The 24,356-nt window shown below is 58.1% G+C and overlaps 1 protein-coding gene across 3 annotated transcripts; it reads left to right on the top strand.

The window, feature by feature from the left end:
- FBXO41 (F-box protein 41) lies at positions 1-21,286 on the top strand. 3 transcript variants are annotated; one of them, XM_074821754.1, is made up of 13 exons: positions 1-523; positions 6,576-7,503; positions 11,113-11,341; positions 11,716-11,795; positions 11,911-12,221; positions 12,357-12,598; positions 12,971-13,086; positions 13,195-13,347; positions 15,758-15,853; positions 16,851-16,969; positions 17,197-17,355; positions 18,807-18,922; positions 20,613-21,286. In XM_074821754.1, the coding sequence occupies exons 2-13, from the start codon at positions 6,782-6,784 to the stop codon at positions 20,673-20,675; spliced, it is 2,406 nt and encodes an 801-aa protein (XP_074677855.1). In that variant the 5' UTR covers positions 1-523; positions 6,576-6,781; the 3' UTR covers positions 20,676-21,286. The 3 variants fall into 3 exon arrangements, 2 of the variants coding, with proteins under 2 accessions (XP_074677855.1, XP_074677853.1); XM_074821752.1 differs by lacking the exon at positions 1-523 and adding an exon at positions 3,925-4,216; XR_012623003.1 differs by lacking the exons at positions 1-523; positions 18,807-18,922; positions 20,613-21,286 and adding an exon at positions 3,925-4,216 and having other exon boundaries at positions 16,855-16,969; positions 17,197-17,339.
- The last annotated feature ends 3,070 nt before the right edge of the window (positions 21,287-24,356 follow it).

Here is a 24,356-nt window from a genome sequence, read left to right as displayed (position 1 = left end):
ACCTAAATGCTGGGAGACGGCGTTTCCCGAGGTTCCCCCGAGCATCTCACGGGAGAGCCGGGGTGGGAATATCCTCCTGGGGTGGCCCCGGAGAAGCTGACGACGGCAGATCGGGCCGTGCCGGGGAGGAGAAGGGCCCGCGGGAGGCAGAGGCGATGCCGCGGCGCTGGACCACTGGCCGCAGAGGTGGGATGTGGCAGCTCCGGCCGCCCGGAGCCATCTCCAAACTGCAGCGACTGAATCATTTTTACAGCTCCTATCATTAGGGGAAAGAAAAAAAAAACGTGTACAGAAAGAAATCGCCACCGAGACGGGGTTTTTTTTATATACCCAAGCCCACGGACATCCTGCATTTGTAGCGACCTGACTGTGATTTCCCCTGCCAGCACTTTACACGACGCTCCCGACTGGTTTATTTACCGGCCGGCGCAGTCGGGGGCTGCGGCTGCACCGGTCCTTTCTCCCGAAGGAGAGAGATGCCGCCGGGCTTCGGCGACCGGTGCGTCATGCTCCCTTTGGAAAGGTGATATTGTTATTATTACTATTATTTTCTTGTTTGTAAAAAGAATCAGGAATATTAGAAAATGGTGTCTATTTTTCTAATTAAAGATTTGAGCTCATCTAAACCCTTGCTGGGGTTGCTCTCTGCTTTTCAATCCCCGATAGCAGCTGATGCCAGTGGTATTTCTGTCGTGTTTTTGACCTCTAGCTGTCACGTATTGGGGGGGGGGGGAAGGCGCTTAAATAATTAGCAGCGAGAGAAAAATCAGTCAGTGCAGTGGGGGGCCTGGGGACCCTCCTCCTGAGCATCCCCAAATCCCCAGGGTGGGCGGCTCATCCTGGGAGAAGGGTCTTGTCCCAGGACAGAGCAGGGAAGGGATCCCCCTCCCCGCCGGTGGGTCCCTCTCTGAAAAGAGGGGACATGGCTCCGGGTTTATTCCGATGGGGCTGAACCCTGGAGGAATCTGCCCTACTTGGATCCAGAGCCGTGGGGTGCACTGGGGGGACCCCAAATCCCAGCCTAGCCCCCCAACCCTGGGCTCCTGGTCCCCCCTGGGGTGCGGGTGCCCCGCGTGTGCCCTGGAAAGCTTCACCCACAAGAAACGGGGCAAAATACAGCCCCGCTCCCCATCTTCAGCCTGGCACATCCTCAGGGCTGGAGAAGATCCAGGCACCATCAGGCAGGCAGGATGTGGCCCCCTGCAAAGCCGGGGGGGCTGTTTGCTCCCTCCTTTTCAGCGTTTTAGACGGCTGAGAGATGCCGTTTCCCTTCTCGTGGGACCAGCCAGCAGCCGGATGGTTCAGGAGGAGATTTTGCAGCCTGGAAGGTGCTGCTGATAGCAGAGCCTCCCTCCTCCAGCAGTTAAAAATCAGCCAAAACCATATATCCCCAAAATCTCATCCTTCTAACAGGAGATGCTCACTCAGGGCCGGGGCGGGGCAGGGGGGGGAGACAATTGGTTTTAATTAATCAGGAGGAGAAGGTGCATGGGGGAACGGAGGGAGCTGGGCAGTGGGGACCGGGACAGGGAGGCAGGTCCCTGGCTCGGGGCTAGGTGGTCGTCATGGCTGCTCAGGCATTTTGGGGATGATTGCCCTTTTCTTGCAGAGGGGGAAACTGAGGCAGGGAGGGGATGTTGAGCACGGCTGCAAATCTACTCTCTCTACCAGATTTTCTTCCGTTCACCAGCCCCAGAGAGGGGCGATCTGCCCCCCAACTGTGTTAAGGAGGAGGGAGGTCCCTTCTCCAGGTCCTTCATGTCCCCCAGCCCTTTGCTGACACGTGGGCTGGAGCATCCCGGGGTTAAACCCCAGTTATACCGTTATACTGGCAAAATCCACTGCCCCACACCCAGCTTGCCACGGGGTGGGAGGACCCTGTGGAGATGGGGTGGGAAGGCGGGCAGGGGACATGGGGTCCCCGAGGGCTGTTAGGAGGGATGGGAGTGGGGAAAGGAGCCAGAAGGAAAGCTGGCTGAGGGGGGAAATCCTAAATGTCCCCTCGGACCTGTCCCTCACACCTCTGATGGCACCCAAGGGTGCTCGTGCCCCTCAGGTGGGCACCCATCAGCCCACAGCACCGCTGGCCCCACCAGCTGAACCATCCCATGTGCATGGGAGCCTGATCCTGAGTGAGGACCACTCCGGGGGATGCAGGTGGCCCCAAGCTCCAGGAAAACACCTTTTTCTGGAGGGACACCCCAGATATTGTTAAGAAGGACCTCAGCACCCGGATTTCCTTTGGGAAGAGTCGTCTTTTGGGCACCTCTCGTGGGATGTCAGCTCTGGCCGGGCAGTAAACAGCCCTGCTTTCCCCCGCGCTGCTGGCCATGCCTAATGCACAAGGACTTTATTAATCCCCTTCCAAAAGTGCATCTATTATTGATGCTGAGCCTGAAAGCTCTGCAAAGGCACCCAGGCTCAAGCCTTCACCCTCTGTTCCCCTGGCTGGTGCTGCCAAGGGAGGGCGGGAGGGAGGAGGGCACCCACCACAGCAGCTGTTTCTGGGGTGCAATGGGAGTGAGCACACGTGCTTCTGTTTTTAGGAGAGGAGAAGCGATTGTCCCCCAAAACCTGGGGTGACTCAGGGATGGGGACAACCAGGCCGGCAGCATCCTCATCCCAGCGCTGCCGTGTGCCCCCATGTCCACATCAGAGACATGAAAACATGTCTGGATGTCTTCAGCGCTGAGGGCCAGGCTGAGGTGCTCAGGGCCAAACCAGGGATTAAGCCAGGGTGATCAGGGACCAGATCAGGACCAAGCCAGGGACCAAGTCAGGATGCTCAGGGACTGAGTCAGGACCAAGCTGGGGACCAAGCCAGTGTACTTGGGGACTCAATCAGGACCAAGCCAGGGATTAAGCTGATCAGGGACCAGATTAGGACCAAACCAGGGATTAAACCAGGTTGATCAGGGATTGGGTCAAAACCAAGCCAGGGATTAAACCAGACTGATCAGGGACCAGGGACCAAGTCAGGGTGCTCAGGGACTCAATCGGGACCAAGCAAGGGATTAAGTCAGGCTGATCAGGGACTGGATCAGGACCAGGCTGGAGACCAAACCAGGGTGCTCAGGGACTGGGTCAGGACCAAGCCAGGGATTAAGTCAGGCTGATCAGGGACCAAGCCAGGGTGCTCAGGGACTCAATCAGGACCAAGCTGGGGACCAATTCAGGGTGCTTGGGGACCAATTCAGGGTGTTCAGGGACCAGGGACCAAGTCAGGGTGCTCAGGCACTGGATCAGGACCAAGCCAGGGACCAAGCCAGGATGCTCATGGACTGGACCAGGACCAAGCCAAGGTCCTTGCAGCCGTGGGTCCAGCCCTGGATGGGGAAGGAGAAATGCCCATGCCCACACTTGGCTGCTCACCCCACGCCAGCTGCCCCCTGCCCCGGCCGTGGGGGGATGCTCAGGGTGATCCCAACCAGGGACAGGGGCTTCACTGGTGGGGGCAAGGGTGGGATTGGGGGGCAGAGGAGATGCAGGATGAGGCCGGCGGGCTGCCGCATGGCAGCAAGGCCCGGCAGAGGGCCCGCGGTGTTCGTGGGGAGACAGGCAGAGGGAGCTATGAAGGAGGAAAGCGGCAGAGAGAAACAGTCCGGGCTCAGGCTGCAAAGGAGGAGGAGGAGGCGGCTGCTAGCGCTCGCCCTCCCTCCTTCCCTCCATCCCTCCCTCCCTCGCCCCTGCCTTCGCCATGCACAGCCCCCCCTGAGCCCCGCAGGGCCCCGGGGACCCGCCGTCCCCAGGGTGCCCGGCAGCCTTCGCCCTCCCACCGCCTCGCCAGGGCCTTCAGCCTCTACTCCCTTCTTCTTCCTCCTCCTCCTCCTCCTCCTCCTCCTCCTCCTCCTCCTCCTTCTCCTCCTCCTCCTCCTCCCGCAGCCACCACCCTCCCTCCTTCCCCAGGGCCTGGCTGGCATGGAGGTGTTGGCCGCAGGGAGCCGGATGCTTCCCGCGGCTCCTGCCTCCTCCCCGGGCTTCATCCCTCCTGCCCGGCATCCCTCCTCCCCGACAAAGCCCTGAGCCGCTCAGCAGCCACCTCCTTTGTGCACCCGAGCGGGTGTACGCGCGTCGTCGTCCTCCCACCCCCCCCCCACCCCCCCACCCCGTAGCCCCCCGGCTCGTTCCGCTCGGACGGTGGTAGCCAGCGGGCAAGCGGGAGAGATGCTGCCCTCGCCGGAGGAGCCAAGCGCGGGAGGTCGGCGGCGAGAAGCAGGTATGGGGCGAAGCGGGATGCTGAGCTGGGAGGTGGTGGCTTGTCCCCAAGCTGCTCCTCGCCCAGGGCCCCCGGAAAGCGGGGGGGGGGGGGGGGGGAACGCAGCGGGGACAAAGCCACTGCCAGGAGGTGAGGAGGGACCCGCTGCTCCTTGTTTCAGGTGCTGGGAGGTGTGGGGGGGGGGGGGTTAGATGCACCCCGGCTTTTCATGCCCATCTCCCACAAACCCCCTCATCCCCAGACACCCTCGCCCACCGCGGTGCCCCCACCCCGCTGCCATCGCAGCCTCGGCCAGGGAAGGATGGGGACCAGCGGGCACACGGCACCGACAGCATCCGCCACCCCTCTTCTCCATCCCCCCCTTCCCTCTTCAACCAGGCAGTGGAGCTGCCTGCTGGTAATTTTTTTTTTTTTTTCGGGGGGGCGGGCAGGAAAAATGTTAAACAATGCGAAGAAAGGATCCATGATGAAACGCAGGTAGCGGCACCGAAGCAGCCCGGGGATGGGTTTTGCTCTTTGCTGCAATCTCCCGACAGCCGGGAGCGTTTCCCGGCTCCGGATGCCTGTGGGCTTTAGTAATGACTCCACTAATAATTCTCTTAAAACCTGGTTGTTGTCGAAGGGGTGGGAGGGAGGAGAGGTTTTGTGGTCAGGATAGGACCTGCCCAGGACAGGGACCGGGCGATGTGTGAGTTCAGACCCGCCTGGGCCAGATCCTGCCTTGGCTTACGGCTGGGAAATACGGAGCCAGGCTGATCGGGTACCCCAGGAGACGCGGGCAGGGATCCAGGCCTGAGATACCGGTGGCACGATGCTGTGGCCCCATCCCTACGGTGGAAAAGCGCTTTCTCATCCCATCAGCAGCAACCAAAGTTGCCGGTGGTGCTTTGTGTTCGCCGGGTTTCGGCCGGGCTTGCACCAGTGGTCACCCAGGAGGGGTTTAACATGCAAGGGTGTGTTTTGTAACGACCCTAAAACACAGCCAGGCAGTTCCAGAAATCCTCCCAGCACATCTTATTTTTAGTTTTTGCGTAGATCTCTTGCCTTTACCGATTTTTCCCTAAAAAAAATGGTTTCCTGAACCTCGTGGCTCGGTTGTGCCCTCTGAGGTGGGTGCTGAGCCGCAGGGGATGCCACCCTGGGGACAAACAGGGTTTGGTGGTGGTGTAGTGCTCTCCAAGGCTGGCAGTTATGGGGCGTGGAGGGGCTCAGAGGGGTTTTAGGCTGGTGGGAAGAGCGCTTTGTGGGATATTGCAGAGTGATGAGCAAGGGATGCTCCCACCCATGGGTGCCCTCGGTGCTTTGGGGTGAAAACACTACAAAAATGCACCCCAATGGGTCCTTGTGCCTCCAAGGCTGGAGAAGACCATGGTGAGCTCCTAGGCTGGATTTTTGCTGGCTTCACAAGGGCGGGGTTTTTCCCCCACCCCGATGTCTTGGAGGATTTTATAAGTGGGGGATGAAGCAAGTCCTCACAGGGGCCCTCACTTGCCTGGGCGTGGGAAGCCACCAGGTCCTCTGTATCACTGGGACAACACAGCAGAGGGGTCCCACAGCCCCGGAGGGGATCACTGATGAGACCTGCTGAGGGGCTGGAGAAGTAACTAATCCTGCTGCGAGGCCGCACAGGCTGGTCGAGCAGGACTGGGTCACCCTTTGCTTGGAGAAGGTGGCTCCCAGCAACCCGACCCCAACATCAGCCACAGGGATGCTCCTGGGGCCTGGAGACCCCTGGCACTGCAGGGGCTCATTGTGTGGTGGTTGGCCAGGAAAGCACATGGGTGATCCCTCTGTGGCAAGATCAGGGTGGATGGAGAGAGATTTCCCATGGGTTGTCCATCAGGATGATGGCTGTACTTCTCCCAAATTGTTGTGAACCTTCCCAATGGTTGTGTACCTTCCTGAGGTTGTGAAGGACCTTCCCAACAGTGATGGATCTTCCCAGGGGTTGCACACCTTTGCAAGGGTTGTGCACCTTTGAAAAGGTTGTGCACCTTCCCAAGAGTTGTGGGTCTTCCCAAAGATCGTGGATCTTCCCAAGGATCGTGGATCTTCCCCAGGGTTGTAGATCTTCCCAAGGGTTGCAGATCTTCCCAAGGATTGTAGATCTTTCCAAGGATTGTAGATTTTTCCAAGGGTTGCAGATCTTCCCAAGGATTGTGGATCTTCCTGAGGGTTGTGGACTGTCCCAAGGGTTGTGCACCTTCTTGAGCATTGTGCACCCTTCCAAGGGTTGTGCATGAGTGGGAGGAACACGGAGGGGAGGATGGAGGCAGAGAGGGGACCAAGAAGAAAGGCCAAGGAGGGACTTCTGGGGACCCGCCGTCCCTGTACCACTAACCCCCCCTATCTCTTCTAGCGCCTGGCACCGGCCGATGCTGACACCCCCCCAGACTCATCGGATCCTCCACTCCCACCCCAGGGCTCCCACCCCACCATGCCCCAGCAGAGCTGCAGCTCCCCCACCTGGGGCTCCCCAACCCATCCCACGTGCCACCGATCCATCCATCCCGCGCCATGAGCAGGGCTGTGCGGTTCCCCTGCGTCGGGGCGTGGAGCTGAGGGATGGCCTCGCTGGACCTGCCTTACCGGTGTCCGCGGTGCGGGGAGCACAAGCGCTTCCGCAGCCTCTCCTCGCTGCGGGCGCACCTGGAGTACAACCACACCTATGAGACCCTCTACGTCCTCTCCAAGACCAACAGCATCTGCGATGCCGCCGTCTTCCCCCTGGCCGCCGACGGGGCCCTGCTGACACCAGCTGCCCGGCGGGACTACTTTGAAAGCACCTCCTTCCAAGGCAAGGACCAACGCTTCTCCTGTGACCTTGTCCCCGCCGAGGAGCTGGAGCCGGCCCCGTCCTCCTCCCCCTCACCCCGCTATGTCCACGAGATCGAGATCCCGCTGACGGAGATCTTCACGCGGGGCAAAGCCGTGGCACCGGCCCCCGCACCGCCAGCCGCTATGGACGCTGCCTATGAAGAAGGCTTGGCCCGCCTGAAGATCCGCGCCTTTGAGAAGCTGGAGGTGGACAAGCGGCTGGAGAAGCTGACGGAGGAGGTGGAGCAGAAGATTGCCTCGCAGGTGGGCCGACTGCAAGTGGAGCTGGACCGCAAGAGCTCGGAGCTGGAGAAGGCCAAGCAGGAGAGCCTGCGGCTCAGCCGGGAGAAGCAGGAGCTGGAGGACCGGGCATCTGAACTGTCCCGCCAGGTGGATGTCAGCGTGGAGATGTTGGCGTCCCTCAAGCAGGACCTGGTGCAGAAGGAGCAGGAGCTCACCCGCAAGCAACAGTGAGTCCTTCACCCCCTCTCCTGGCCACAGGGGGCGGGGGGAAATCGGTCCCCGATGGCGAGCCCCAAGAGCCCAACCAAACCCTCAGACCAAGTGCTAGGGTGCAATCCCCCATGGCAATGCCCATTGGCATCATCACTATCAGGTTTGGCATCTTCTCCCATGCTGGCTGTGTCCACGTAGCCCTGGGCCTCTCCATGTCCACGACCAAGCTGGGTCACATCATGTCACACCTTGTCCCAGCTCCCCCGGTGCCCCAGGACACGGCCAGGCTGGGGATGCCCATAGCCATCCTGCTGTCCTGCCAGGGAACATGGTGGTGGCCATGTTGTTGCAGCCCTTCTCTAGTACCAAAGGGTGTCCCCCCAAAACCAGGGCTGGGTCATCCCCTATGGCTCCACAGCTGAATCATCCAGCCCTGTACAACCTGAACAATCTCATCGACCTGTGCCTTGGTCATAAACATGAGAGGGGCCACCTTGGCCATGCCTAATTCAGGCTTTTCCTCCCAGAAGGAGGGTGGGATAGCCCAAGCAATATGACCTCCATTTGCTGTGAGGACCGTGGCACTGTCATCCTCATTTTCATCCCATGTTCCCCACTCAACACCCCCTCCCACCCCAGCACTGCTCCTGAGTTTCCCTCCAGTCAAGCATTGGGTCATTTTGCCCATCGGTGTTGCTCAAGAAAATTAGACCTTGTCCTCAGGAGTCTCTTAGAAAAGCTGGAGGCCACCATGGGGTCCAGAAAGTCAGTGAGGAGCAAGTTAATGGGGGCCAGTCATGGCTGTGCTGGGCTGGGAGCCCTGGTGGGATTCCTCAAGGACTTGTCTTGATCCCCACCATCATCAGCATGTTCATTAATGACTTTTTGACTCCAAAATAACGACTGTGGCTCAGATACAAGGTTCACGGGATTAGCTGGTGGTGGGGATGGTCCTGGGCTGAGGAGTGGGGTGATGGTGGGGCTAGATAAGGGCAACACCCCCTGGTTTGGCTGCATGTGTGTGGGACAGGCAATGGGGAGTTTTGGGGGCTGCCATCAGCTGCCTCGTGGGTATTGTCCAGGGGCATCCTGAGGTGTGTGGTGGCAGGATGAGGGTCCCCAGAGTGGACAAGTCTGAAGCAGAGCCTGAAGACATGTAAGACAGGGTGATTGATGAGTTAAACGCACCTTGTTTGGTCTGTGGTGGATCCTGGGCACTATTACCACCTAAGAACCTGGTTTTATGCCCCAAAACTGCCTCCTGGACCTCCATTTCCTTAAAGAAACCCTCCTGCCCCTTGACTGTTCACACCGGTCCCCAACTCCTCCAGCCAGAGCAACAAAATCACTTGCCAGGTTGCAGAGGGAGCATGGGAAGAGCTGATGAAAAGAGATGGTTTTTTTCCTAGATGTGGGGAAATCATCAGAAATCATTTTCATTGGCAAAGCCAGTTTCACACTTCCCCAAGAACAAAACATTGCCCGGGACATTTCCCAGCCCTGCCAGCTCTGAAACACCACAAAGCTGTTGTTCCCATGGGATGCTTTTTGCTCCTGGGCTCCGTTTGCTTTGCCGGGGGTGTTTTTTCCACCCAGTCCACGGGAATGAGAGAGACGCAGGTGATAACCATCAGCATCACCTTACACCCGCTGCGCCAGCGTCCCATTTGCCTTCCAGATCTCCTGGGGCCCCTCACCAGGAGCCTTCCCAAATCATTACCAGGATCACCCTGCAAATGGCAGGTTGGGGGGCAATTAATTGGTAATTAAATGGCAATTAATAATCAGCAATGGGAATTATGTCACTAAGGGCTGCCCCCTCCTTTTTCTTCATGCTTCCATGCAGATCGGTGCAGCCCAGTGTGCATGGTCGGGTGTGCATGGTCAGGTGTGCACAGTCGGGTGTGCATGGTCGGATGTACGTGGTTGGGTGTGTATGGTTGAGTGTGCACAATCAGGTGTGCACAGTTGGGTGTGTATGGTCAAGTGTACATGGTTGGGTATACATGGTTGGGTGTGCACAGTCGGGTGTGCATGGCCGGGTGTGCATGGTGGGGTGTGCACAGTCAGGTGTGCACAGTCGGGTGTGCATGGTTGGGTGTGTATGGTCGGGTGTGCACAGTTTGGTGTGCACGATCGGGTGTGTATGGTCAGGTGTGCACGGTCAGGTGTGCATGGTCAGGTGTGTATGGTTGGGTGTGCATGGTCGGGTGTGCACGATCAGGTGTGCATGGTTGGGTGTACATGGTCGGGTGTGCATGCTTGGGTGTACATGGTTGGGTGTGCACAGTCGGCTGTGCATGGTTGGGTGTACATGGTCAGGTGTGCACAGTCAGGTGTGCATGGTCGGGTGTGCATGGCTGGGTGTACATGGTCGGGTGTGCACAGTCGGGTGTGCATGGTTGGGTGTGAACGGTTGGGTGTGTATGGTTGGGTGTGCACAGTCAGGTGTGCACGGTCGGGTGTGCACGGTCATGTGTGCACAAGACAGATGTGCAGAGCTGTGTTTGTGCATCTGCAGGCCTTCATGGATGCTGGGTGAAGGTGTGAGAGCAGTTGTGCACACACATGTGCGTGCACCATCGACCGCGCGGGTGTGATCGGTGCTGGCTGTGCATGCGACCGACTGGACGTGTGTCTGGGGGTGCGTGTGCCTGTGTGTGTGCTCATGCTGCTGCCTGTGCCTGTGCGCCAGTTGTGTCTGGCTGTGCACGTGTGTCGGGGTGTGCATCTGCCTTTGTGTTGTCATGGTGCTGGTGCTCGTAAGGGTGGTTCTTCACGTGTGTGCAGTGCACTCAGGGGTGTGCAACAGCAACTGTGCGCGTGCGTGTGCCCAGGTGTATGCATGCATTTGGCAGGGGTGCAGCGGCCGCGCGGGGTTTTGGGACGTGTGGCGGTTGTGTGTGCCTGCATGTGCGTGCCCGTGGTTTTGGGAAGCGGATGAGGCCGGCGGGGGCGTGCGTGTGCCTGGGCACACGCGTGTGCAGGGCGGGATGGGGCCACCTTGGCTCGCGGAGCTGCTGGCACGCTCCTCCCCACAGCTGGCCACATTCTGGGGGGGACATCTCAGCGCCTCAGCAGGGTGAACCCTGCCCATGTGAGTGCCTGCTAATTAATGTGTTAACAAGGGAGACAAGGCCCTGAAACCCCTGGGCTTAACAGGGTACAGGGCTGAGCAGGGTTTAAGGATTTCAGGCTGTCCTTAAAGTCTTTCCTTTAAATCTGCCCCAAATGAGGCAAGGTACCGCTGCCATCCTCCTCTGCCATCCCCCTCCGCCATCCCACCACACCATCATCATCCTCCTCCCTCTGCTCTATCACACCCAGGGGCTTGACTCCAGTCCTGTGAGCAATGGATACCCAGCAAAGGTGCTGGGGATGTCATCCTACCCCCCCAAAACAGGGTGACCACATCCACCCTGCATGCCAGGAGCACCCCTTAGTCCCTGCTCTGCCCCGAATCGTGCCCAGGAGCCATCTGGGCTGGCACAGCCCCAAATCAGGCTGATGATGGAACGATCTGGGTGCACACGAGCAGCCTTGACCACCCCCTGCCACCCCAACTCACAGCCAGGGAGGGGTGGGAAAGGATTGGGATGTCACTCACTGCTCCCTCCACGCAGGGAGGTGCTGCAGATCGACCAGTTCCTGAAGGAGACGGCCGCCCGCGAGGCCAACGCCAAGGTCCGTCTCCAGCACTTCATCGAGGAGCTGCTGGACCGGGCGGACCGGGCCGAGAAGCAGCTTCAGATCATCAGCAGCAGCTGCGGCACCACCCCGAACGGCAGCCTGGGACGCTGCGGCACGCCGGGGGCCAAGGCCGCCGGCCGACCAGTACCTCCACGGGCACAGGCACGGGCATCCCGGTGGCGTCGGGCACCCCAGCAGCTTTGGGCACCCCAGCAGCTTCGGGCAGGGACCCATGTGGCTTCTCTGATGGTTGCAAACGGTTCAACGGGGAAGTGTAGGGACCCCCAACTTGTTCCCGTGGGGAAATGGATAAACCTGGGTGGGGTGATCCCCAAGAGAAGGTGCTTCTCAGTGGGTCTGTGTTTCCCTGGGAGTGTGGGGCAATGCTGGAGATGCTCTTCTGCATCCCACTTGGGTATGGCCTCACCCCAAAGCGCAGCCGGCACCGGGTGGGTTATCAGGGTCGTCCCCCTCGGCTGCACCACCCGCATTTTGGGTTTCACCATGTTGGCTCCTCTTGTCCCGTCTCCCCACAGAGAGACCGGCACCCGGGGCCGGTGTTGGCCGTGCACGGTCCTTATGGCGTGTCCAACCAGCGCTCCTCCTCCAGCACTGGGTGAGTCCCCTGTCCCTGCTGCCAGTTTGGGATTTGAATGGGACACTCGTTTTTTTGGTGGGCAAGGGGCTGACAGGACGGGGATGCATTGAGGTTGGTTATCCCTGTCCCCCAGGGCCTCAAGCCGGGCAAAAGCCGTGTCGCAGAGCTCGGGCTGCTACGACAGCGACAGCGCCGAGCCCTGCCCCACCGACGACACAGCCGATGGGCATCCCTACCCGGCGCGGGACGGCGCCCGGGGCTCGGGGTTACGTCGGCAAGCCATCCAAAACTGGCACCGCCGGCCCTACCGCAACAGCACCGAGGGCGAGGAGGGCGACGTCTCCGACGTGGGCTCCCGCACCACCGAGTCGGAGGCCGAGGGCTGGGAGCCGGAGGCACCCGCATCCGCCGTGTCCCGACCCGCCGGCAGCTGCCGGCTGACGGGTGAGACCGCACCGGGATCTTCTGGTGGGGTGGGAGGACAGGGAGGCTGGAAGGTGGGGGACGGGGATGGCTCCTTGGCTCTTCTCTGCTGCCATCCCCAACCGCCGGTGGCAACTAACGGTGGGTGTCCCACAGCCAGGACCGAGGGGGCTGGGGGCAAGGCGGGCCGGCTGGAGAGGGGCAGCCCGGGCCACTCCAGCGAGGTGATCAGCCCCGAGATCCTCAAGATGCGGGCGGCTCTTTTCTGCATCTTCACCTACCTGGACACCAAGACCCTGCTGCGGGCGGCCGAGGTGTGCAAGGACTGGAAGTTCGTGGCCCGACACCCGGCTGTGTGGACACGGGTGCTGCTGGAGAACGCCCGGGTGTCCTCCAAGGTACCGGGGATGGGGATGGCACTGCCCGGGGCGAGAGTTTTCCTCCAGAAAGGTGAAACAAGCACATCGCTTGTGTTGATTGTCATGCTGTTACGGTGATGGGAACACGGGTGCACACAGCTGTGTGCTTGCACGGTCACGCGTGCGTGCTTGTGGGCACGAGCTCACATGCGCACATGTTTTTAATGTGCTTTTGTGGTCAAATCCATGATTTTGTTGCACACGTTCTTGCGTGACCCCACACGTGCATTTTCACGTATTTATGGCATGCGCGTGTGTGCACAGACCTGCCCAAAGACAGATGCCAAGGATGGGTGGCCTGGGGCACGCTGAGGGTGTCCCCCTCGGTGATGGCCACCCCTGTCCCCCCAGTTCCTGGCCATGCTGTCTCAGTGGTGCACCCAGATGCACTCCCTCACCCTCCAAAACCTCAAGCCACGCCAGCGAGGGAAGAAGGAGAGCAAGGAGGACTACATGAAGAGCACACGGTGAGTCCCCGCATCCCGGGCCCCCTCCTCCCACAGCCAGAGCTGCTGGTGGCCATGGGGAGTGTGAGCACAGGCTCCTCCGCCTGACCCTGCCTCCATCCCTGGCAGGGGCTGCCTGGAAGCCGGGCTGGAGTCCCTGCTGAAGGCGACGGGCAGCAACCTGCTCATCCTGCGCATCTCGCATTGCCCCAACGTGCTGACGGACCGCTCGCTCTGGCTGGCCAGCTGCTACTGCCGGGCCCTGCAGGCCGTCACGTACCGGTAAGGATGGCCACCGGCATCCCCCCGTGCCCACAGGGACCGTGTGGTTCCCTGGCTGGGAGAAGGCTGAGAACATCATTGGGATGTGCTGGGTCTCCTCTGGTGCCCATCCCCATTCCCTGTCAGAATGCAGCCTGTGGGTGAAGGACCCATCTTTCCATGTCCCCAGCCCTTGTAGAGTGTCCCCAAGCTGTCCTTGCAACTCTCATCCTCTCCTGGCATATTCCCATGCAGATATTTCCCCTCCAACTCCATTCCCACCATCCTGTTACCGATCTCACGCCAGCTGGAGGAGTGACCAGAGCCTTGGTATGGGGACACTGCTTTATGTTAGAGAAGGGTGAAGAAGAGGTGCACCAACACTGGGGCCCAGTGAGGTCCCACCTGACTGTCACCCCCTGATGAAGGCTTCTAATGGGGAGAAGTGACTTTGGGATCTCTCTGTCCTGGGAGGGAGGAACAGGTCTGCCACGGGATTGCTAAAACCCAACTTGGAGACCTCACCCAAGATCAAGGGCACAAGGCTCACGATGGTGTAGGTCTTGGAGGAGGTCACAGGTCCTGGAGGAGATCACTGACTGCTCCTTGGTCTTGGCCACCTTCCAAAGAGGCTCTGCCTCCTGTGGAGACAGGATTTACCTTTCCTACACACCCAAGGAGGATGATCCTTGCTCCGCTGCACCCTGCAGACAACCACTTCAGCCTTGGTAACCATTTCACATGCAGACGATGGGTGTCCTCATCCAGCCTAAGATGGAGAGTCCTTCACATGGAAAAGCACACCCAGATGGCTCCTGTTTTGGACCAAGTGAGCTCAGACACGGCTCTGATCTGGGGATCCCACACCATGAGGCAGCCCAGTGCTGCTGGGTTTAACCCAAAGACTCCTCCACGGGTGTTAGAGCAAGCCCAAGTGCTCCTGGCACATTGCTAACCTGTGACTCTGACTCATGCTCTAATTAACCCGCCATGCTCGCAAGGGGCTCTTGGCAGGCTTCTTCAGTGGAGACATGTGAAATCCTCAAGATAACACCCATCTCTTATTTTTAGGCTTGCCTGAAGTTTTGAAGTAGGTCATTCAGAGTTAGGAAGTGCAGCCTCGGTCTTCGGGAGGCGGCCTGGTGCGGTGAAATGGCCAGGGACCTCTGTTTGGGCTGGTGGCATCAGGATGATGCTGACATCTCTCCTCCATTGACTTGGTGCTGGGAACCAACGGCATCAGCAAAAGCTCCTCTGAGCCAGTGGCACAAACACCAGGTGGGCAGGCAGTGTGGCTGCACCTGATCAGTGTCACGACTCCTGATAAACCTACACCTCCACCATGCCCCTGCACGAATCCAGCAGCATCCCACAAGGTCTGTTTTGATACCTCCAAAAAGAAAATCCCAGAATCATCGAGGTTGGAAAAGACCTTGAAGCTCCTCCAGTCCAACCATGAACTTCACACTGACCGTTCCCAACTCCACCAGATCCCTCAGCGCTGGGTCGACCCGACTCTTCAACCCCTCCAGGGATGGGGACTCCCCCCCTGCCCTGGGCAGCCCATTCCAACGCCCAACAACCCCTTCTGCAAAGAAATCCTTCCTAAGAGCCAGTCTGACCCTGCCCTGGCGCAGCTTGAGGCCATTCCCTCTTGTCCTGCCGCTGGTTCCTTGGCTCAAGAGACTCACCCCCCCTCTCTGCACCCTCCTTTCAGGGAGTTGTAGAGGCCCATGAGGTCTCCCCTCAGCCTCCTCTTCTCCAGATTAAAGCCCCCCAGTTCCCTCAACCACTCCTCATAAGACATGTTCTCCACGGAGGAGCCCACAGCAAACCTCTGCAGCGACATTTGGCCAACAGGCACCTACAGATGTGATAGCACAACCGCAGAGCTGGTACAGAGGGCGTGGAGCAGCCACTGCCCTTGGCTGGAAGTTACCACCCATAGCTGAAACATCCTTACCACCTCCTGGCACCTTCCCCAGCCAGGCTGGGCAGGTGGCAAGTGAAACCACCCCAATGGGATCTGCAGGGACATTATATTTGCTCTGGAAGGGTACACGGCCCGGCAGTCTCAATTCAGTCACTTGCCACCTTTGCATCTGGAAGACTTCTGCCTTCACCTTCAACCTCACCTTCAACCTTTACCTTCAGCCTTACCTCATCTTCAGTCTCCCCTTCAGCCTCACCTTCTTTCATTTTCCTTGACTTTGCACATCCGTAGGCACAAGTCCAGATAGAAATGCCTTGACCCTTCCTGCATGGATTGATGTTGGGACTGTCTGGTTCATGGGCAGATCATGGGTTATAAATAATGACCAGATTTGTAACTCCAGGTGCAAAGAGATGTAGCAGCATGGTGGCTGCAGACAGCCCCCAGGCCAGCATCACTGCCGGTGGGGGCCACCACATGTCCTCTGTGTTGTTCTAGGAGCTCTACGGACCCTGTGGGTCATGAAGTCATCTGGGCCCTTGGAGCAGGTTGCAGGGACATCATCTCCCTCCAGGTTGCACCTCTGCATCCGTGGTAAGAATCATGTTAGGAGGAGCCCAGGTGGAGGGGCAACACTGGGCTGGAAATAAATTGTGTACCAGATCCAAATTTGATGGGGGATGTTCCTCATGGGATGAGCAGCAACCCTGGAGGCCAGTTTGGGGGACCAGGCGCTCAGTCCCATCTCTCCCTGCGAAGGCTGGGAGCTGTTGGGTGTAGGCACCTCCCTGCTGAGCCGGGAATGTTTCCAGGGAGAGTGCTAACACCAGAGATGAAAGGGGAGCTATGATGGGTCTGGTAGGTAACGCTGAACATCAAATGCTTGTCTGAGCTCCTCACTGCTCGTGTAACAGCAGCCCTGAAGGGCCTGGGTGTTTTTAAAAGGGAGTTGAGTGGCTGCTTAGGGAGATGACTGCAGTCGCTCTTGCTTTGGAAAAGCATTTTGGGGGTGTGAAGATGCTGGAGGAGCTCCACCCTGCTCAGGAGTTGATGGCTCACAGAGCAGGTCACTTGTTCCTCACCTCCATGCCATGGGGCTGCCTCCTGGGCATTTCTTCTTGTCCTGGAAGGTTTGTTGCACTCAGCCTGGATCGAGGTATATGGAGGGGGATGTCTCTTAGCAGGAGAAGCTGGATGTCAGGTCCCTGATTGGCTTATTTCTTCCTTGGGGTAAACCCCACATGGCATGTAGGCTTCTCCACCTGATCTAGAGGCCCAGGCTCCTGCGACTGCTTTCATCACTGCAAGCAGCAGAGTTCAGGGCCTGATTCAGATCTCTAAAGGTGGAAGGATTGGGGCAGAGGGACCCCACTAAGTGCATGGACCTGCCCTGTCCTGGTTGCAGCACGGCCCAAGGGGTTGCTCAGGTGGAAACATCTGCTTTGGAGACACCCCCTTCCCATGTGGAGACCCCCAGGTGGGTGGGGTGGGAGAGGTCCCAATCCCACACCACTTGCGGAATGCTCGTGGTGGGGGGAAAGGCAAGCTTTTCTACCAGCCCTCCCCAGCTCTTTCTTCTTCATCTCCCCAGCCAGCAGCCGACGCGTTTCAGCAACCGCTGCCTTCAGATGATCGGCCGGTGCTGGCCGCACCTGCGGGCGCTGGGCATTGGAGGGGCAGGCTGCGGTGTCCAGGGACTGGCATCCTTAGGTAGGCAGCTCTCCCCTGATGGGACACGGAGAAGGGGACCTCGCTGGAGGGAGGGTATTCCCCTAGGAGATTCCCCACGGGGATCTCAATGGAGAAGCCCACCCCAAGGACCATGGGTGCACCCTGTCCCTCCTTGCTGCCACCCATCCCTCCCACCCTGCTGCTCCCATTGGTAGTCCTCACCCCTTCCCCATGGGGTGCTGACGGAGGGTGCTCTGTCCTTCCAGCCCGAAACTGCATGCGGCTTCAGGTCCTGGAGCTGGATCACGTGGCGGAGATAAACCAGGAGGTTGCGGCGGAGGTGTGTCGGGAAGGGCTGAAGGGGTTGGAGATGCTAGTGCTGACCTCCACGCCGGTCACCCCCAAAGCCCTGCTTCACTTCAACAGTGAGTAGCAATGCCAGGGGGGAGGGCATAGCATCATCCACTGACCAAAAGGCCACCAGATATCGAGATCTGTGAACCAGGCCCTGCCTTCCAGCCCCACGCGCAGGAACCCACCACCGACACTGGGAGGTGCTGGGAGCTCCGTGGTGGAAGGTTTCTAAGAGGGGATCCAACAGCCCCCTGCCAAGGATGGGTTAAGAAGAGCCTTGGGCCTTAGGGAGGATGAATCCACTCCCTCCATGCTCACCTCAGTCTAATCAAGGCCTCGATGTCTGTGGCACACCTGAGGTTCACCCTGGTGTATCTGAGTTTGGAGTCACGCCATTTACTGAAGCCATTTGCCAGGACGGGACCTCTGGGGGGCAAAGAGGTCTGCAGTGGGCAGGAAGGGTTTGAGGTGCCATTCCTGGTGGTCATGGCACGTGTGACTGTGGTTGGGCTTGCTGGATGGAAGAGTAAGGGCGTCCCAAGGAAATGGTAGGACTCCTGATTTGGGATAGGACAATCAGGGACTATCTCGCAGACCACCCTCCTCCCTAGAGAGGTCTTGGTCACCAAAAGCGGGTCTCCTCCATAGAATCACAGAATCCCAGAATCATCTAGGTTGGAAAAGACCTTGAAGATCCTCCAGTCTAACCATGAACCTCACATTGACCGTTCTCAACTCCACCAGATCCCTCAGCGCTGGGTCAACCCGACTCTTCAACCCCTCCAGGGATGGGGACTCCCCCCCTGCCCTGGGCAGCCCATTCCAACGCCCAACAACCCCTTCTGCAAAGAAATCCTTCCTAAGAGCCAGTCTGACCCTGCCCTGGCGCAGCTTGAGGCCATTCCCTCTTGTCCTGGCGCTTGTTCCTTGGCTCAAGAGACTCCTCCCCCCTCTCTGCACCCTCCTTTCAGGCAGTTGTAGAGGGCCATGAGGTCTCCCCTCAGCCTCCTCTTCTCCACACTAAACCCCCCCAGTTCCCTCAGCCGCTCCCCATCACACCTGTGCTCCAGACCCTGCACCAGCTCCGTTGCCCTTCTCTGGACACGCTCGAGTCATTCAATGGCCTTTTTGGAGTGAGGGGCCCAAAACTGAACCCACTCATCGAGGGGTGGCCTCACAAGTGCCAAGTCCAGGGGTAAGATCCCTTCCCTGTCCCTGCTGGCCACGCTATTGCTGATACAAGCCAGGATACCATTGGCCTTCTTGGCCACCTGGGCACACTGCTGGCTCCTGTTCAGCCAGCTGGCAATCAACCCCCCCAGGTCCCTCTCTGACTGGCAGCTCTCCAGGCACTGCTCCCCAAAGTCACTTTCCAGTCCATCCTCCTCCATCTTCAGGGTGAGGTTTCCCCAAATGCACAAGGCCTTGAGGAGCACTGGGTGGGTTTTAGGCCCCATCCTGGCTGGGGGGAGGGTATCTCCCCCCGAGGTATGGTGAGGCCAGTTGGTATCTCTGCCCCCAGGTGTGTGCCGGAACCTGAAGTCCATCGTCGTGCAGGTGGGCATTGTGGACTACTTCAAGGAGCCCCACAGCCCTGAAGCCAAGAAGATGTTTGAAGAAATGGTGAACAAACTCCAGGTAAAAGATGCCCTTCCCAGGTCACCCATGTGTCACCAGTCTCATCTCCCCACGGGGTCTGAGGACAAATTCTTGCCAACCACTGATGTTCCTCAGTAGAGAACATTTTACATTTTTTTAGGGACACCCTGAAGGCTCACAATCCTTCAGACACACATGCCCAAAGCCTGAAACAAGATCTAACACGCTGTGATTCCTTCCACTGCTTTAACCAAGACCGCTTCTCTGTGGGTCTCTTCCCCGGGGACAGAAAAGGGCTGTTGTCTCCTTCGCAGGGCCACTTACTTGCTGAACACTGTGAAGTGGTTTAAAATCCACCTGTGAAAGTAGAAATAGGGTTAATTTTACTTAAGCTGAGTTGCAGACCTTGCGATGCTCAGCAGGGCTTGGGCTGTCCTTGATCTCTTTGGGGTCTCCAAGGCAGACTTCTCCATCCATGTCCAAGGGAAAAAATAGGTTCCTCCATTTCACTTCACCCTCTGGTTGACTTCACCCTGCAGCAGGTTGGGCTCCCGTGGGGGCATAAGGTGAAACTCCTGGGAGATGCAAAGCAGGACCTTGGGATGGAGGCTCCTGCGGTTCCTGCTCCACCACCAAGCCCTGGTGGGCAGTGAGACAGACCCACCTCCACCCCCAGGCTGGGCGTCACCTGCAGAGAAGAGCCATTTCAGAAGGGCTTTCCTTGCGTGGCCACCCACCACTGTGCTTCACAAATCCCACCTGCCCCAAACTACTGCCAACCTCTGGAAATGGTGTTTTTAACCAAGCAGAAAGCAAACCCAGAGCTAGCTTCAAGGGATGGGACTAAGAGGCGTTGAGCCTGTCCTGCGAGGAAGCCAAATCCCTGTGGGATGTGATGGTGGGGGTGGGACTGGGATGGACCCTTTGCCATGGTGGGGATTTGAGATGTCCTCTCCTCTCTCTTGCTCAACCTGTGGGGCAGTGTTGGATTTAAGGTGATGAATTAGTTTGGTAAAGATAAATCCCCTTGCGTTCTAGCCCGTCCTCAGAGATGAGAGGGGCTGGGGGCAGCTGGACTTATCTCTTAATAGCTGTGCTAATTAGGGCTGTAACTACAGGCCTGACACCAGATGCACGAACAGCCCGTATGCTCTAAGTCTGGTTGCATTCAAGAGCAGTCAGGTTCACGATTTATTCTTATGCAACACTTACAGATTCTTTAAGATTGCCTACGATAAATGCACAAACTGCAGGTTGGCTCTAGAGCACTACACAAAAACTATTGCAATCACACACACTTAATTCCCGGGTAATCACTCGGCGTAACTGAGGGCTCATATCTTGCAGAAGGCGTCCCTTCTGGGGAGGAAAACAAACCCGTCGTTCTGTCCCTCCAATTTGGTGTTGGATTATTGTCCCTCCGAGTTAGACACAAACTCGGGGTAGTATTTAACTCAGTGTGTATGTGTGAGCGGGTGGGACTGGGGTCAAGCCATTGTGTCTTGAGTAACGACACAGCACATGCCTTGGTGCGAGGGGTGCGCTGGTTTTTGTGGGAGAAGAGGAAGAGTGAGAGAGAAGGTGGCAGAGTACTGCAAAACTGTCCTTGAGAGAAGGGGAAGAGCAGGGGATAAATCTGTCCTTGAGATGAGTGAAGGAATCCCACACTTCCAACAGGCAGCAAGACTGCCAGGTCCTGCACCAACCGCGCTCTCTGCTCCTCTTCTAGGCCCTGAGGAAGAGACCCGGCTTCTCCAAGATTTTACACATCAAAGTGGAAGGAGGCTGTTAGACCTTCAGGGAAGCACAAAGCACATTCCCTCCTCTGCCCAGCGGAGCCAGAGGCCCCGCGAAACCAAATCCACCATCCGCCGCTCATCCGTTGCCGGACCTGGAGCACGGAGACGCTGGCCCATGCACAAAAAAAAAAAACCCAAACTCTTGCAGGCCTTAGTGACTGGCAGCCGGCGCTCGTCCCCGGGGCCAGCTCGTGGGCGAGAAGGTGCTACTTAAGGAAATTTTTCGGCTGCCCAAAGAGGCAGAGCTACGCTCTTTCCCGGAATGGAAGATGGCTTCGAACCCTCCCGTGGCTGCTCGTTGCCAAGGATCCTTGTTTGGGGAATATCTTTTTTTTTCTTCAAACTCTCTTTCTGGGGGGTTTTTTGGCCGTTGGATGGTGTGGGAGATGAGGATGGCTCAGCCTGTCCCTCTGGGCTCTTTGCAGAACGCTGGGCTCGGCGCTGCCGTGTCACGGCTGGACCGTCCCCATCCTCTCCGTGGGCTGCTGGAGGTGGGGTGGGAAGAGGCCGCTCCTCCAGAAGAAACAGTGCCCAGCCCTCCTGCAGGGTTTCCGCTCGTTTTCATTTTATTTGTTTAACAGAGGGGCACCCAAACCTGGGTAACTACCGCCCAGAAACCAGCAGCCACAACAGCACAAGCCCAGATGGCAGAGCTGCATCGCGGGGGGTTGTAGGAGCCAGAGGACACCAGGAGAGACGGTCACTCTTCTAGAGGTTTCCAGCCTCACCTCCTCTCCACCCAAAACCTTCCTGCCAAGGCAATAAAGCACCTCCAAAATCCTCGTCCACCAGGAAACACGGGTCATGCTTCTGTCCCCACCACCATCCACCACCTGCTCAGGCTTCCTCCGGGGCGAGCTGTCCCACACCGAGAGAGGGACTGGCATGGGACACCCATGTTTGCCATCTCATCGCCTTCCCGAGCAGCCTGAAGGAGAAACCCTGGCCAAATTGTCCTGAAATCCAAAGCTGCTGGTGAAAGCACCAACCCAACTGCCCCGGTAGATCCCTTCTCTATGGCCATGGCTGCTTTTTTAATTCTGCTTTGTTTCTTCTGGCTGTCTTCTGCCTGCAAGGACATCATCCCCCCTGCCCCCCCCAAAAAAAAACAACCTTCTTTTTTCCAAAGGAAAAGGCTTTTGAAAGGCATCCAGCAGGAACAAGCGTCTCCACCCTGGGGAGAAGGTGCCAGGAGGTGTCCACGCCGTGGGGGACACCCATCACAGCACTGCCAGCAGCAGGGACACACCGGCCTTAACCACAGCCCCCTGCCACCCCCGAGCCCCACCCAGGCGTGCTTGGACCCAGCATGCTCAGCTGAGAGGAACCGACTGGGAAAAGCAGATCTTGGGGGTTTGGCCTCTTCTCTGGACCATCATTGGAAGGTTTTGGGGCCTGTTGGCCAGCACGGCTGCAAGGAGACAGTCCTTCCTGGGGCATCTCCCCTTCCTCCGGCCCTCCCGGGGTGATGGGCTGCCACGGAGCATCCCCCCAGGAGAGAGGAGGCTGCAGCCCCATCCTGGTACCACCTTCCTCACCTATGGCGCGAGAGCTGCAGACCTCGGAGCTGGGGGCTCCCCACGTGCCAACAGCCCACAGGGGAACCCCCGATAGAAAATCAAATTGATTCCAAATCGCTGAAGCTGGAGGCAGCTCCTGGGTCTCCAACCCCAGAAAGCACCTCAGGAGACCATTTCATCCATCCCTCGTCCTGTCTACGCTGTCTCCTCTGAAACAGGGTAGGGTTTTTTGGCCATAACCCCCGTCTGAAGCACCTCTGTTCCTCTGTTGACTGCAGCTTTCCAGGAGAAGGCTGTTCCCTGTATGCACAAAATGGGGGAGCTCAAAAAAAAATGCCTGCGAGAAACCACCGCGTCCCACCATACCCTCCACAGGCACCGGGGCCAAGCTCCCCGCCGTGCCCACCGTGGGTTTACCTCCACCCCAGGGAGGCTGGGACACGCGTAATCCAGGGGCAAGAGGAGCAAGGGATGCCCCGACCAGCAAAAAAAACCACCCAGCAAAGGTAAACCCCCCCCCAGGGACCACCCAGCTACCATCTGTGGTCCCAGTGGAGATGTCACCATCCAAAACGGTGCAGAGACTTGCGAAATTCCCTTAACAAAAAGAAAAACAAAGTAAGTATTTATTTCTATAAAGAAAAGAAGGAAAAAAAAAAGATTTTAAAGGAAAATTATATACTCAGCATGTTTATACACTCTATGCTTAAAGACTATCGTGTTGGAGAGTCATGTCCGAAGACTGAAGGTGGCTGCTCCGAGTTTGCTGTGTGCTCGTGCCCAGCCCCTCTGGGCCACAGGCAAGGCGAAAATGGGGTGCTGGAAAGTGGGGGGAGATGTTGAGGACTCTTGGAGAAACCTCCTGCGCTCACCAGCGAGGCCGGAGTGGCCGCTGGTGGCCACGGTGGCCTGGAGCGTGGGTGGGTGCGCAACGTCCCTGTCCCCCTGCTGCCGCGAGGGTTTAAGTCACGGCAGGACAAGCTCACCCGAATTCGGTGCTTCAGGGTGTCACCGAGACCAGACCAAACCATCCGCCTCCCCTTGGGGCGTTCCCAAAAAAATCCTGACTTCTGGCTTAGCAAAGCCACGTTTTTACAAAATTCCACCATGACACGAGACCTTGAGCAGGTTCAAGGACTGGAAGATGGAAAGTGGGTTTTTTTCCCCCCCCATTTTGCTTGATGCCTGGGCTTGGATGGGTCCCTTCCTCCTCCTCCTCAGCTGGGGATGAAGGAGGCTGGCACAGCCTTGGTGCTCTGCGTCTCCCTGGCCCTAATTGCTCAGGTTGTTAATGGCAACGAGCTCATTAACGGATGCATATTCCACTGAAATGTCATATTGATGGTTTCCCTGCTGCTCTCCCTCCCCATCCTGCAGGCGCGTGGCCTCGTTGGTTCCCCCAGAAACGCCCGTCGCCCACCCCCCATCCCTACGGGGTGCTCGAGCCACGCTGCCTGTTGGCCGCAGGATTCCCTGCCAGCGGTCGTGGGGGTTCCAACCCCATTTCCTCTGGAAACAACAGAGACACACAGAAATCCCAAATCCCCCAGGAACGCCCTGAAATCGTGCAGCGTATGCGGGTGCTGGTAGGGAAGGGACAGCTGCAGCGGGAGCTCAACCCCATACGAGACCCTAGAGAAGCCCCGGTTAGCTCCATCCAAGGAGGTTTTTAAACCTCTTTATCAAGCAAAAGTGGCAAGAAAAAAATATCCCACCTCTCGCCATGTGTCACAGTCCCAGCTCCCACCCAAGGCACAGCCACGGCTGGGTCTTGGACAGCTTGTTTGGATCCTCAAAAAGGCTCCAAATTTGGTTAAAACAGACCAAAAAAACCCACGAAAAGTGTTGATAAAGGCTCTTAAAGCAGTTGAACAACATTTTCTCTCAGCAGAAGAGCCCACCCCAGGAGCTGGCGCATGGCTTCAGCCACTCATTTTGGGTTGAAAAGCTGCAGGTTGGGGTAGAGCAAAAGCATTGGGAATCGGTGCCAAATGACAAAATGCTTTAAAAAAAAAGAAAAAAAAAACAGTGAACGGGGAGATTTTAGCAACCGGAGATGGTTTGTCGCGACTGAAGCATCGCAGGGTGTTGTTGCAAGGTGAGCGGTGGCGATGCACGACCTTCCCCGTCGGTGGGAAGTAAAATAATCCCCAC

The sequence above is a fragment of the Strix aluco genome, chromosome 4, assembly GCF_031877795.1.
Source record: "Strix aluco isolate bStrAlu1 chromosome 4, bStrAlu1.hap1, whole genome shotgun sequence".
Lineage (NCBI taxonomy): Eukaryota > Metazoa > Chordata > Aves > Strigiformes > Strigidae > Strix > Strix aluco.
Note: the sequence above shows the minus strand (reverse complement) of the source record. Positions and strands in the feature narration are given on the sequence as shown.